This window comes from Malania oleifera, chromosome 2 (assembly GCF_029873635.1).
Source record: "Malania oleifera isolate guangnan ecotype guangnan chromosome 2, ASM2987363v1, whole genome shotgun sequence".
Lineage (NCBI taxonomy): Eukaryota > Viridiplantae > Streptophyta > Magnoliopsida > Santalales > Ximeniaceae > Malania > Malania oleifera.
Window position 1 is genome coordinate 128,813,686 of NC_080418.1, and position 16,294 is coordinate 128,829,979.

General features: G+C 32.3%; 1 protein-coding gene across 1 annotated transcript; it reads right to left on the reverse strand.

Moving 5' to 3' along the window:
* Positions 1 to 3,900: 3,900 nt before the first annotated feature.
* On the reverse strand, positions 3,901 to 15,834 carry LOC131147689 (leucine-rich repeat protein 1). The gene is made up of 6 exons (XM_058097208.1): positions 15,270 to 15,834; positions 8,913 to 8,984; positions 8,577 to 8,720; positions 7,806 to 7,877; positions 7,648 to 7,719; positions 3,901 to 4,235 (listed from the first exon to the last, which is right to left on the reverse strand). The coding sequence occupies exons 1-6, from the start codon at positions 15,500 to 15,502 to the stop codon at positions 4,163 to 4,165; spliced, it is 666 nt and encodes a 221-aa protein (XP_057953191.1). The 5' UTR covers positions 15,503 to 15,834; the 3' UTR covers positions 3,901 to 4,162.
* Between the last annotated feature and the right edge of the window lie 460 nt (positions 15,835 to 16,294).

The following is a 16,294-nucleotide window of genomic DNA, read 5'->3' on the forward strand; positions in this document are numbered from 1 at the left end:
TAATATTACTAGCGACTTTACCACGTCTAAAATTACCGAAAAATAAATAAATAAATAAATTTACCATGTTTAATAAGTATATTTATACAACTATATTTGAAAAATCTTCGTAAGAATATACATAAAACTAATGTTGCGCTTTGGAAACATGAACTTGAGCTTTTTGGTTTAAATTTGTGTTGGTTTAAATCAAATTCATTATAATTTTATATTACATTTTATCAAATTCATACAAATTTAAATTCAATGTCTAAATTTCAAAGTACAAACATACATAAACGATATTGCAAATAATGACGGGACAAACTACTAGCAAAGTAGAGTTCTCATAGCAGTTGAGTATCTTGATTTTTTAATACAAAAATTGATCACCTATCATTACTTAGTATTAGATTTTACAATTTTGTAATCAACAAACAAAGAAAATTTAATTCTCCCACTTAGGGAAAGAAATTCTAACCTAATTCAACTAATTTCAAGATCAAGATTGTGTTAAAGTCAATACAATTTATAACGCACTTTGTACAAATTTACAAAAGGTTGGCTAGGACTAAAAAACATAGGGCATAAGTAAAACTTTTCAAGAGCCCTGTTAATTTTATTTTTAATTTTTAAATAATTATAAAAACAACATGTTACCTCTTAATTTTTTAAATGAAAACCTCAAAGAACTATCATTTTTTGAGTAAGCAAAAAGCAATTTTATTTTCTAAATAATTACAAAATACGGCTTTATTATTTATTTTTTAAAATTAAAAAACATCTTTAAATTATTTTCCACAACTAATTAAGGGACCATTTGACATCACTACTAAAAATTAGGAAAATCCAAACTAAAAATAAGAAACAAAAAACAAAAAATGAAAAACAAGCAAGTTGTTTGGTAATATTTGTGAAGATAAAATAAATGAAAATTTTAATGAAAATATATTTTTTAGTAGTATTTGTGAAGGTAAAACAAATTAAAAACTTCATTAAAAATACTCATTTTCCAGCTTTTAAATTAAATAATGTTATAAAAATATTATTTAAATAAAAATTTTAAAAAATAATATAAATTATAAAAATACTATAATAAAAATAAAAATTATTATAATTATTTTGCTTAATTGTTATGCTCAAATTTTACTTTACTGTACAATGACAATCTTATTATACATGAAAATTGAAAATTAATAAAAATATTTTATAATTAACTTTAATTATTTTTTAAAGAAATTATGCATATTTTTATTTTAATTATGTTTAAATTCATATGATCATTTTATTTTGATTTTAATTAGAAAGTGTACGTAAAATAAATAATTTAATCTAAAAAATTATTTGTGGATATAAAAAATTTTGAAAATAGATTGTCAGAACAACTTAAAGTCATAAAATTTGATTCTTTATTTTTTTTTTTTACAAACAACTGAAAACTAACTATAAAAACTAAAAAAAAAAAAAAAACTGACAATAAAGTAAACCCATCTTTATAATTTACTTTTATTTTATAGAAATAAAAATAGAAAACAGAAAATAAAAACGATGGCAAATAAACCCTAAGATGTCCGAGATTTTGAAAAAGCCAATGCTATTTTCATGAACTCGATCCGAGTAGTTGTGGTGATTATTTTAGGTTTGTGTTTTTGGGTTAAAGATGGGTAATATAAATATCCTGCTCCACTTGGGAATAAAGTTCCTGATCCAATATGCTGGAATTCTTAGGGGTTAGGATAGCCAGAAAATTTAAATTTTAAATTTGGAAATATGTAAAAATTGTAAGCAACTTTCAATGAACAGCTTACCATTTGCCTTTAGAAAGGATTCCCCCACCAGCAAAAGGAATTAAGCTGCCCACTCTATGTTGAGCTCTCATGCACCAAGTTGTAATGACACCCCCACCCACCCTCGACGATCCTTTTATCATACCAAGAACAAAAGAACCTGTCATTCTGAAGCTCAATTTTCTTTTTGCATAGAAACCATTCCACAAAGGAGGTCAAGAACTTTCATTCACCAACCTCAACTAGTTTCTCTTAATAGTAATGTTGCTATCAAAAATCCAACGGCTTTTGTGGATCGCCCTTCGACCGTAATTACCTAAGAGGAATCAAATAATAATGGCTTGGAGGATCCGCCCATGATGAATCTCTCCGATGCCTAAGTTAGGAAATGGGAGGTTTACACTTACTCGTACTCTTCATTTACTGTTGTAATTTGAATCTCTCATTCCCTAACTTAGGTATCGGAGATCCCCTGAAGTACACCCTGAATCCTCCAAGTCATTATTATTTGATTCCTCTCAAGAGTCGAGGACGATCCACAAAGGCCATTTGATTTTTGGCAGCAACAAGTAAGGTTTCTCTTAATAGTATTTATGAGCATGAAACCTCTAAAATAGTGTTTGAGAGAATGAATTTCAAATTTTAAATTTAAATTCATGTTCATTTAAAAATACTCCATATAATTTTATATTACCTTTTATTAAAAAATTCATACAAATTCAAATCTAAAGATCGCATTCAAGGCTCCAACACACAGGGTAAGTGGGTTGGCAACAAACATTTTAACCTAGGATGTCTATTCACTATTATGGATTCATTAAAAAACTCAGATTGTCATAGGACCATTTTTTTAAATTATCAAATTCTTTTATTATAACCATATTATTCCAATTGTACACAACCTTTGTCTACCCAAAACCAAAATGAAACTAGAAAAATCGGCATATTCCGTAGACCAAACCAACCAATTACACCAAATAACTACAAAAGCACCACTCTTCCAAAGAAGTTTCCCTTTACAATTACCAAAAGTCATGCCCCCTACTAAGGGCATATGCCAACCCTCAAAAATTCCAGACCACGTGGACAGAGTGAACACAAAATACGAAACAACCAAAAAGCTTTTTTTTTTTTTTTTTTCTTATTTGGTATCATCATTTTCTATTTTATATTTTCTATTTTCTATTTCTATTTCTCTAGTGAAAACAAATTATAAGAATACATTTTTTAATACCAATTTTCTGCTCCAGCTGCTAATTCTCAGCTATTTGCCAAAAAAAACTAAAAATTTTATTTTATAATTTTCAATTATTTTGACAACCTATTGTAAAAAATTTTAATATCTATTTTTTTTATTAAATTATTCATTTTATACACTTTTAAATTAAATTAAATCAAATTAAATGATCATATGAATTTCAATATAATTACAAAAGATATACATAAATTTTAAAAAAATAACAACAAAGTCAATTAATAAATACTTTAATTATTTTTCAATTGTCATGTTCAATAAAATTTTTATTGTAGAGTGAGTTTTGAAGGTAGAACAATTAAGTAAAATAATTATAATAAATTTTATTCTTATTATAATAATTTTGTTAATATACTTTATTTGCAATTTTATTATTTGTGTTTTTATTTAAAATGAAAATGTGCATTTTTCAATTAAGTTATTAATTTATGTTACTTTCATAAATATTTACCAACCATCATAATTTCTAGCTTTTTTCTCTAATTTTTGTTTTTTAAATTTTTGACAGTGATAACACATGGACCCTGAACATATGGACACTGTTTAATTTGGTATTTTGCCTGATAGCAAATCATTAGTGCTACCAACTCATTTTTCAGGAAAAACACACACTGGAGCAGGGAGACAAAAGAGCTGGAATAATGAAACAACGGGTCGTCATTACATGCAAGGCAATATAATCTATAACGAACAAGGGAATGAAATAAATCATTTCCATCATGGTTGGTTTGCTGACGGAATCTGAGTAGGAAAGGAATGGAAAGAATTTCAAGAGAAAGTATGAAGAAATCAGGTGATAAACTCGGTTCCATTCCATTCCCACCTACCAAAACATGAACTAACAGACAACAAATAAACCCTTCACTGCCATATCAAGAGTTCCAAAACGAAACCACATCTTTAACAGAAATAGCAATGTCAATGCGGTTACAAATGACAATGCATTTTAGCAATATGTATAGATTTACAAGTATTAGTATGCGAAAGATTGGAGTTGCAACCAATTCCATTATACATTGTATAAGGCAATACACTTCGAAATTACATTGTTAGATAATACAACTCAATTTTTGAAGTACATACCTAATCCCCCAAGAAAGATGTGAGATTTTGCTGTATCACCTTTGAACCCTTCTTCACTTCATGAGCAGTTCGTCTCATAAGTTGCAAGGCCCAGCAACTCTGGACCTTCTAGTCGAGGATTATTTTCAAAACTACATCGAAGGAAATAAATGTTACTACCTTGCACTGAACGTTCTCCAGAAAATAAAATTAAATAAAGGAAATAGGACATTGCATTTGTGAATGCCCTGGAGATGCAAAAGCACCATCTGCATGCATATGCAGGGAGTTGCTAAGCAAATGGTATACAACAAATCCCAGTCCTGACTACCGAGAAATGGTCCTAAGAAACCAAGCATTCCAAAATCGACACTATGATGCAGAAAACTGACTCCAATTTATCAGCAAATCACTATGTATAATATCAATTGTTCAACTACAGATGCAACATCCACCTATAAATAATGACAAGCAGAATGTAATTTACAAACCCAATCCAATTACCAAGTACAGAACGGTTCCTATCTTTTCACCAGCTTCACAAGCATAGGGATCAGTCTATTGTTCAGACCTCATTGGCATTGTGGTGTTCGAGGCAAGGATAGGGAAGAAGCAATTGACAATATTTATCATAAACCAATCGACTCCACATGTGGTTCTTGTTTGAAGGACCATGGAAGCATGAGAATGCTGAGATTCACTTGAGGAATGGTAAACATCACAGCACTACCTAAACCTGTAGATGCATCCTCTCCATTAACATTTAAATATTTTGTTCAGTAACTACACTCTGAATGGGCTAACTCCTATTTTCTATATGTTGTTCCACGTACTCCCATTTTGGTGCAGCAAGTGGCACACAAACAAATGGTGGCCAATGAGTTTGAGATGCTGCTTTTGATGCAAATCAGTTTTCCAAGAGTATTACGGAATAGTTAAATCCTGTCTTGACAATATTCAAGAGAATATCGGAAGTCTTCAGGTTCTCATGGGGAAGTATAATACACAATGATTCATCGAAAACAAAGGCAAGAAATTCACATTTTGACTCCACATGCTGTGCCAGACAGCAAGTCCTCAAACCCATAGACCGGGAAACAGATGGGCATGCATAGTGTCAATAACTGTAAAAGAATTATGAAATATAAAAATGACATAAATGACAACTGTAGATCAAGTTCCTGAGAATAGGATGAAACTTTTAAACATTTCCGCCATTGTTTTTTATGCTAAAAGAAAAAGTGAACTCTTTCGTATTAGCATATGTGGCCAAACACATGCCAGAGATACATAGACATAGATGTCAAAAAACATATACCACAACTTGGCAAGGAACAAATGACAAATCACTCCAATTTTCATGTAACTCATGTCAACAGGTTCCGATTTGCATTAACATTCTTCTCAGCTTCAGTATATTAGCTTGTCAATTTCTGGTGTCTATACGAAAGTGGAATACTTAGTCTGTAGATGGGTCAGGTATATTGTGTTTGTTTGGATCTTCATATTTTTGTGTGTTGATGGTCCAAGTATTTGAAAAGGACACCAAAGTCTCGCGGTGGCATCCATAGAAAAATAGAGAATTATGAAGGGCACTACATTTTTGACAGAATGACAATCACATATCACAATGGATGCCAAATTGATGATTTCAGAATATCTGTGATAACAAAATACCCCCATTCCCTGTTTCACAGGTGTTAGAAGTTGGGGAATTTTTTGTAGCAACAAAAAGTATAAAGCATCCAAGCAGGCTATAGCAACAAAAAGTAGACACCAAAGAAACAGAAATGATTCATCTAATGCCAACTAACTATATCATTCTATGATGAACAAGTTGCAAAGAATATACACCACCTTTCATCTACTATATTTGCAATCAGATTAAAATAATTCTGTTGAATGAATGAGCAGAAAAGTTCTCCAGTTGAGGATCTACTAGCAAAGCTGCAATCAATTTTCTATAATTACAGTTAACATGCAACAAAAGAATTTGCTTCAAGGAGCTCTTTCAATGAAAAATCATCCTACGGACACTGAACTGTTAATTTAAGTCCCAACTTCTATAAAACTGTGATCAATTTAATGGGATGATCGCCACTTAATCGTGAAAAAAAATTTCAGCTCAATCCATATGGATCATGGTAGAACAAGGCATCAACGCTTCGCATCAAGTTGTCAATCAACCAATTCTATAGCAGACACTGCATGCCTTCAGTGTCTCAGATGTTATATAGCATTGAACCCAAACAGTTGGCATAAAGGCATTGTCAGCAGATGTTTTCTTTAAGTATCAGATGATTCACGTAGTCCATGATAATTAGAATTCAGACAGAAAATTCTCAAGAACAAGAGCTGTAAAACTTATTAATAAGTCAAAAAACTGAAGAACTCTACGCAGGATTATCTGATTCAAGTTCCAGGTCTATACCAACTCAAACAAGAATGGACAAATTTATTTGGTTTTGCACTGCCAAAAAGGCTTCAAAGAAGAAAGCACAACAATGCAAATGCCTATGTTCCCATGCCCACCCACACCCCCACATGCACCCGCACACAAAAACAACAAATAAATAAAACAGAGGTATGCTACTTGAACAAATTCTTTCAATCCATTCTCCCACTCATCCCCAAATCTTCACATAATTCCAGTTGCTCAGTCTATTCCCATTAATTTCAGGTTCCCAAGTAGTATTGTGGCACAATTTGCCAAAAATATCTATAATTAAAAAAAAAATGGTAAAAGCATATACATATTAATTTTTTTCCAAAACTGACTGCTAACTCCAAACATAGAAAATTTTGACATACTAACTTTACCTTACTTTTCTTCTAATCTTAACTGTATAAATATGATTTGCAAAGGACATGAAGATAATAACTGCCAAGACTTCTCCCTTAAGAGATAAATAACGAGAGCAGATTTAAACCATGGCTCATAAAACAGGGACTAGGTAAAGCAGGAAATTTCACAAGCCTCCAACTTCTCTTTCCAGCAAAAACTCCAACTTGATAGCATATAGAAATGCAGAGTGCTAACAGGAACAGCCTTCATATCTAGCTATTAGTAAGAAATATTTAATGACTCGTTCACCATGTTACTGCAGAAGAGCTAAAACAATCATAATCCTGATTATCACTAGGGTGAGGAAACTTATTTGATTATTAGCTTTACATGCTCAGGATTTCAAATCCTAATATAAAAAGAAATATCACATACATGGGACCCAATACCTGCCCGCGCCCCAGCACACATACAAAGGAAATTATGATAAAATTGAATATGGAATTAAATACAGCAGATAGAAACATGGATAGCTTAAAAGCACATCTTGTGATGTAAGTGCATCAACACAGAAAAGGGTAAGTGTAAACATACACATGGCGCATAAAACAAACATAAAAACCAAGATCAAACTCCCACTACAGGGATCAACTATATGAATCCTTTTCTGCCATTTGCCATGATCTAGGGCGGCATCCTCCAAATGTTGCAGAATGATAGTACCAAATGGAGAATACTCAGATGTAAACACAATAACCAAATGAAAATAAATAACTTACTTGTTCAATGGGATGTGCTCGAATGGCCCAGTGGTTGGAATTGTTCCGCACAGATTGTTGTTTGAGACATCCCTGAAAACAGATAATAATGTCTAAGCATGCCAACAGCGATTTCTATGTAAAGCACATACAGAGAGACAGGGAGGAAAAATACTTACACTACTTTAAGGCTTTTAAGACCAACAAGTTCCCTTGGGATTTGTCCACTTAAACGGTTGTCATTGAGCCGTCTACCACATCAAAGAACTAGTGACTAGTGAGAAGCATGCAGCAAGATGTTGCAATTCAGGAAAAAATTAGTTAATTCAGAAAAAATGAGAGGGGAAACTAGTTTAAAGTGCACTAATCATTTGTCAGGGGCCTATATAATATAAGTAACACCTGATAAATAAAAATAAGGAGATAGGTGTCAGTGGGACGAGTTATACACATCTGCTTCTACTCACAGGATAGGTGCATATGAAAAGCTCATCAGTAGAAGTTACGGTTTTGAATTTTTTTTCTATTGACTCCAATGAGTCAGAAGTACCTTCAACACCTAGCCCTGTTGCAAATATACTTAAAAATAAAACAAGCAAAAGTTCATCTGTATAAATTGCAGCACTACTTAAGAGAAGAAAAAGGGCAATTTATTTGAGTAATATGTGGACGAGCTACTATCTCCCAGGTCCCTGAACTAAAGGGGGGCTGAGTTCAGACCGCAGGGAAACATACCAAGTGGAAACATCTAACCCCTGCCATAAGTCAGCCCAGATGACACCTCACCTCCACACAGGCATAGATTAATTGGCACGCGTTTGAATGCCCAAGTCAACTTTGGTTGTTCAGATGTGACTTTTACAAGTAAAGAAAATAACTGAAAAGGGAGCATGGCCCAAGTATGGCTGATATGAAAAAAGAGAGTAATACTTAGATTAGTCCAAACTCACAAGAAAACCAGAGACTTCAATTTCCCCAGTGAAGGAGGAATAATTCCAGAGATGTTGTTGTTATACAAATCCAAACTGATCAGGCTCTTCAGATTCCCAAGTTCAGTTGGTATACCTCCTTGAATGTTGTTTTTGTAAAGCTCCCTACGTCAACAGTGAATGAATAGAAATTACGAGAATTATATGATATCTAAATCAATATTAACAGCAAGCTTGATTAATAGTTTAGCGCACAAAACCCATCCATAGAAACCACTACAAAGCACATGAGATTATTTCTAAATCCATAGACACTCAAATTACCAAATTGAAGGCATAAATAAATAAATAACATACAGATATTGCAGATGTTCAAGCTTCCCAAGTTCAGGTACCAAATAACCAGAAAGTTTTGAATTACCCAAGTCCCTGCACAGAAGTAGAATATCAAGGTAAATAATGTAATAACATTAACAATCTTACCTGAAAATATTGGAAAGCAAAGCATTAAATAATGGTAATAGCTACACAATCAAATCCTCTCCAACAAAACCAGAGCCCCAGTCCCCCCCCCCCCCCCCCCCCCAAAAAAAAAAAGAAAGATCAGAAAACAAGAGGATGCAGTACATTTATTAGCATGAATCATGACATAACACAACATCAAGCTAGCAATTCTTTCAGGCAAGGCCATTATCATGAACCTAAAATGGAAGACAAAGAAAAGCATAACAATGCTCTCAATCAATTTTCAAAGAATCCAATACAACCAACCCAAAACACAGCAGGGCATCCCATGAAGTAAAAATGAAAAGGAAGATTAGGTATATCTAAACTACAAAAATTTTTCAGGCACAAAATGTTAACAAACTAACATGACAATGAAATATAAACACGCCTGCTCTCTCACACATCAATTATGAATATGTCGTAGAAGGACATCATTTATTTAATACCATTAAAAATTATATTTCTCCAAATGTTCTGAAAAATCATTATACCTTCAACAGCAGAGATAAATGATGCAATTCACACTACCAAATGCCTGAAATAGCACACATACTAGTCACTGCCCTATTCCCGAAGTGTGGTTAAGAATTCATGAAGGAATTATAGAACGGAATTTACACTAGAAATTAGTGCCTCAAATAGCACATACTAATCACTGCCCCATTTCCACAGTGTGGTTCAGAATTCAAGAGAGGAATTTATAACTACACCCAGTGTTTTAAAAGGCTCAATCAAGGCACAACATGCCTAAAACGCCTAGATGCTCAATCTAAAATACCAAATTCCAAAAAGGCTAACGCATTATATGCTGAGGCTAACGCATTTTTACAAAAGACACGCCTTTTGCACCTTTTTAGTTGAGGCTTACACATTTTAGGTGTGTGATTCTCAAGTAAAAAATTGGTTAAAAAATTTTAACTACATGTTTGTATAAAAGGAATCTCATAACATGAGCTGATTTCTAGAACTCTTGAACCTCAATCTTTCTAAAATAACATAGAGTTATATCTTAGCTAATGAAAATAATTTCAACTATGTAATAGTATAGCAATCTCTTGTCATAATTTATATCATGTATTCAAGTTAGCAATTTTTTAATAGCTGACAAGTAAATTGCAAAGTATATACAACTTTTCTTTATTACATTATATTTGTGATTTTCTTAATTTTTCTTTATTTTTAAAATATATATAATTTATTTACATTTTTTTAATCTTAAAAATAAATTCTTAAAAAGCTTATGCCCCAATGCTTTAAGGCTTATGCCTCGCCTTTTTAGGGTTAAAATGTCTCGCCTTACAACTTAGCCTTTTAAAACATTGACTACACCAATCAAATATTTTTTATTAAAAAAAAAAAAAAAAAAACCAAAACAGTTTATGTGCCCAAAACCACAAATCTAAGCCCTACAAAGTGATCAGCAAACTAATTGCATTACAGCAAGGCAAAATTCACCCAAAACAACACATAATATAGATTTTAGAAATGAAACTTTTCATCAAAAATATAAGGATTTGTGGACATCATAAGAGCAAGGGAATTTATGTAGCTGGTTGGTAAAGCAAGCTCAACTCCCTTGATTCTCCTTTTCCCACATAGCTGATTAGAGGAAAAAACATACAAATAATATAGAAAAAGAAACAAGGGGGGAAATTCATAAGATACAAAGCACAAAAATAAAATTAGATGTCCAAACCAGTACCCTAGGAATCATTTTAAATGGCAATAAGATTCAAAAAAAATTGTGGAAAATATAATTTGAAAGCCATGCATTAATCTCATAAGAGTAAATGCATCAAGTCCCCTAAATTGCTGCCCTCCTCAGCTAAGAACTTCCATTAATTTTAAACCAGAAAATTGTCATGCGGATGGCGCATTAAATTTTGTAAGTGAATAAATTTTCATTATTTAAATTTTATGAATTGATATGCTCTATTGGATAATAAGAATAAGTCATAATTAAGCACAGTACACAATGTCATATTAAGTAATAAGCCAATTAAGAACAATACACAAATTCATATTAAGTAAAGTATATGTAATTAATTCACATGTAGCATGAATAATGCTCTTTAAACTAAATATATTAAAGTTCTTTAAACTGAATATATTGTTAAATTCCAATTCTTAACCATAGAGAACATGTTGAACTAATATCTTTGCTGACTAGAAATAGTTTTAACAGACTCTGTATTAAGGGCACTTTTTGAACTGTCTAAAAGAATATTTATATTGACAAATTATACATTCATATCCATATAGTGTGTGAAAATTTTGATGCACGAGAAAAATAAACCATGAATGAGGTGAGTATTATTCAAGTAAAGTGCATGTCTTGTCCACATAGAGATTATCGTTTTAAATAACGATAACAGTCTGCGTAATGGTAACAGTTATGGTGCAATGGTTGCATCCATCACAGACATTATGTAACAGGTAACAGGCACCGCATCCGTAAATTCGTTTTTTGCATTAGCAAACTTGTTATAAATATTCAGATTCACATATTTTGATCCCAGAATCCTACATATTGATGCTTTAAATGATTTTCAATAAATTTTATCAATTTAAATATAACATATACTACAAGCACTGGATGTCATTTTCGTGACTTTAGTTGCTATGGGCGAGAAGACGCATGCATTTGCTACTTTTCACTACTTTATTGATTATAAATGCAGTTCAAAAATAAAAATTATAAACATTATATAAGAAATATAAAATATAGAATGCCATCTTTTATACTCCTTTAGCCTCTAATGGAATTTTTGTTACCCAAAAAATAAATACAGAATGATCATGTGTTAAAGAAGAGAAAAAATGCGTAGCAATAGAATGCATTTTTGTCTTCAAATTAGTGTAAGAAAAAAGCCAAAAAAAATTGAAAGAACTTAGAATACAAACATATGTAATTTAATGATAAAAAAATCGGGTGATTTGAAAGCTAGTTATTAAAAAACTGCATGCTAGATGTCAAGGAAAATAAATAAATAAATATATTTTCTGTACAAAAAAATTACTCACGAAGCAAAACTACTTAAAATTGAGTTTCTAAGCTTCGATAAAAGGAAAAGAGACAGAAAATTGCCAAAAAAGGACTCAAAAAGCTATTTTAGTCATTCACAGCAAGTCTGACACTGAAACAGCCTGTAACGCCCCGTAACAGTCTGTAATAGCCGTTACGGTTGTGAATGGAAGGACCTCCAAGATACCCCACTGCAACAGTCTAGAAAGCCACTGATACCATTAGTAATGTCTACAGCAACTGTTATGCACTGATTTTTAAACTATTACCAAAATCTTGAAAAACTTTCATGTACCAGATGATAATTATTTGCTTAATTGGAAACACATTCTTTTTAATATTTTATAGGTTGGATGTGGATCAAGAATTTTAATAATAAATTTTTTATATTGGTAATGTGAAATTTCAACATTTTTCTATAGAATTTAGATTTCTCATGAATAATGTTTACGCTTTTGCGTCAGCATGTCCAGTGTCGCTGAATTATTCAGAAAGAGATGTCTACTAACATTTTTTGACTCCCTTGTTATTTGATGGTAAGAATATTTTTTGTCAAATATAATATGTTACCTAGGTTAGGCCAGTAGAAGCATATTTTATACTACTAAACTCAAAAGAATACCTTAATTAGCAATTTTTTAAAAATTAATAATAATAATAAGGACATTTTTATCAAATACAATATTGCACTTAGGTCCACAAAAGGATATTTTAGCATAAAGCCATAAACAAACTTAAAAGTTATTACATTGTTTTGTCATTAGAGTAAGCCTATATATCTTTGAATTTACAAACTTAAAAATAAATACGTTTTTGTCCAGTACAACATTGTACTTATACAAAAATATTTTTCTATAAATAATTTAAAAGAAGGATATTCTTACCAAACAAAATGGTTTACCCACTAAAGACATTCTTACTTGGACAAACAGATTACATTTTTTTCTATGATTATAAACGCTTGATAGTTAAGAAAGAGTCAGCTCATAAATTATAGCAGCCAAAATCAGCATTTTGATTCAAATAACTAGTGATCCAAGAAAATAGAAATTTCAAAAAAAAACAAAAAGGAAAAACAAGAGGAAAAATATGGGCCCATTCAAATTTAAGGAGCAAATAGATGACAAGATTAAGAGAAAATTTTGTCAGTTACAAGTGTTTGCTCAATGTTACCTCAAACTTGAAAAAGAATACAGCTCAGGTTGTACGGCATCACAAAAGAGGGAAAAATGCCTAATCACAAATTGGAATGCAGGAGAGCATTTAATACTTTCAAGTTTTGCCCCCAACTTTCAAATGGTGGACAAAGGGTTCAGGATGTAAGTTTGAGGTTTGTGAAGAAGCAAGTTGATTGTTGAGGTTGCAGCCCAGGTTTTTAAGGGATAACAAGTCATCAAGTTTCCACATACCAACTAAATTATAATTTCCCATGCTTGAAGTTTAATGATAACATAGAGAGGCAGCATTTGGTTAAAATGGAACTTGTACGTAAAAATATTAGGAAATATACACTGGTTGTAAATTTATCAGAGAATAAATGGCATAGCAAATTAAACAGAAGGTAATACAAAGGAAGAAGGAAAAACTAAATAATTATGCTCTAATAATCATCCAAAACTCATCCGGATACAAGGTATCTTATTACGCCCTTAGAAACTTCTAAAGAAATCCAAAATCATCTACAAACAAGCCTAAAAGTAACATAGAAACCAATTACAACATTAATTTATTTAAAATAAAAAATTTCTACACTTGTAATGGATTGATTTAATTAAACTCAAAAGATAATTTCCGAGTTCTATACAAGAAACAATCAAATCTAACCAATACAAATCCTACACAAATGCCAGACTATAATAACCTCTAAAGTTAACCCACATGCTCTCCCATTGTTAAAATAATCCAATGCAAAAAAAACCTCAGACAGCTCAAAACCTCCAAACAAATTCAATTTTATTTTATTAATATTATGCTCTGCATCAAAATATTTGTGAACGTACAACACCCTTAAAAGCACTTCGATGCTCCATACCTAATTCACTAGCAGATCACATTGTCCGTTAATGCTAATGCTCTATTGCAATGCATGTTCAAGCCCTATGAAGAAATGGGTTTCCACAATGATTCAACAACAAAAGCCAAGTCCTTTGGCAACTCCCAACAACTAGATGGAATAATAATCACCCTCTGGAAGCTTACATGCATAATCTCCATATCCCCTCTCTTCATGGTCTAATAAATTGCAAGTTGATCAAAATTTCCTAGTCAACCTTCCTCACGTGCTCTGCTCATCTACTTTCCAGATAAATATTTGTACATCCACAGTTCTCAGTGAATCTGGTGATATTTACATATATTCAATGCCAGGTCATTTTCACCCTCAAAATCTTCTTGTTGAATTGACTCCCTCACAACCAGTTAGGATATGCAAAAAAGAACTCTTCTAAAGAAAAAAGATTCTGAAGATGAAGATATGTCCTCATAATTACTACTATAACAACAGCAGAAAACTGTAAATAGTGGATACATTGGATCTAGGCGCCAGCTTTAAATTAAAAACAGAGTCATCCTTGTGCTGTTGACATTTCCGGACCATGCATTTAACAGATAATTATAAAATTTGATAACCAACACACTTCCCCCTGGAGGGATAGGAGAAATGGCCTCAAAGACACATCTGTGCTAATGTCAGCTTGTTCCAATGGAATAACAGTCTGCACCAGCTTTAAACTAAAACTCAATGATCCTTTATTGTTAACCTTTACACGGTGCATCCGGGAGAAATAAATTTCACAGGAAATATCTATTTTTGTCCCAGAATATTCCTGCAATATTTATTTTCATGATGAAAGAATAGTTTATGGAATTGTGATCCCATACGAATGCTGACACACCTGAGGAAAATTTAAAAAAAAAAAAAAAAACTAAAAATTGCAAATCCTCTGTACATGATTTTGAAGTTTAACCCCCCCCCCCCACCTCAAAACATAAAAAATAAAAAAAAATAAAAACATCTCACGTTTTGCAAACAGTACTATTACACTCGGTCCCATTTTTTAAAAACATACATATATATCTTGCTTTTCTCAGCAACCAAACGGAGAATAAAAATGGAAAAATGATAACCAAATAAAAACAAGAAGCAAACACGAGAGCGTGAGAGAGAAAGAGGATGAATTTACACGCGAGTAACGCGATTATCCTGGTTGCAGGTGATGTGGAACCAAGTACAGGGATTGACGAGGTTCGGATCCCAGCTCTGAAGCACGTTATCGGGATCTGACAAGCTTCGGCGCAAAGTGTACAGAGCATCCCCTTCGGAGTTCGCCCGAACCACTGAAACTACGGAGATGATGAGGGTTAGGGTTAGGGTAACTGGAGCAAACCAGCTCCAGAACAAGCTCGGCGCTGCCATGGGAGACAGACGGCAGCTCCAACTGTGGTCCTAGAGAGTGCGCCGGTGATTGGGAGTTCAGATTCTAGGGCTTGCTGAAGCTACGGAGACAGAGAGAACAGCGCCGGGGAGTCAAAGCTCACGGGGGAAGCGAGCGAGAAGGGCAAGAGGAAGATCGATTTCGGGAATATAAAAAAAAGCAACACATCGTGTTCTTCGTTCTTTTTATACTGCTTTTGTATTTTAAAATCCTTTTCTCTTAGTTGTTTATGGGAGCTGATTCGCTGCGGCCGTTCCTTCCACATTCAAATTACAAGACATCCCTCCTTCCCCCAAATCATTAAAATAATTCCAAAAATAAAAGTCAAAATACGCTTTCCATTTCAACACATTTTGGCTATTCCTAAGCTTTTAATTTTCTAAATATTCACTTTTAATATTTTAATTTGCATTTGCGATTTCTTTCGGTGCCACACTCCACTAATAAAATGCTTTTCTTTGAGAGCATATTTATGTTGATGAAGTTAAGAAGAGTGAGAATGAAGTAAATTGTAAATATTTTTTTTTTAATTACATAGGAATTTCAGTCACCAACGAGCCCTTAAGATCCCCTGGTGCAACACCAAACCTAAGTAAATTGTAAATGTTGGATTGAGCCGATCATGATATTTATTGTGCCTTATGTTTGAATTGTCATGCATAAAAGATAAATTATTTAACCAAAAAATCAAGATATTTTTTATAAAAAGAACAAAACCAAAAAGAGAAAAAAAAAAACCGACAATCCAGTTATTTTATTACTCGACCATTGCT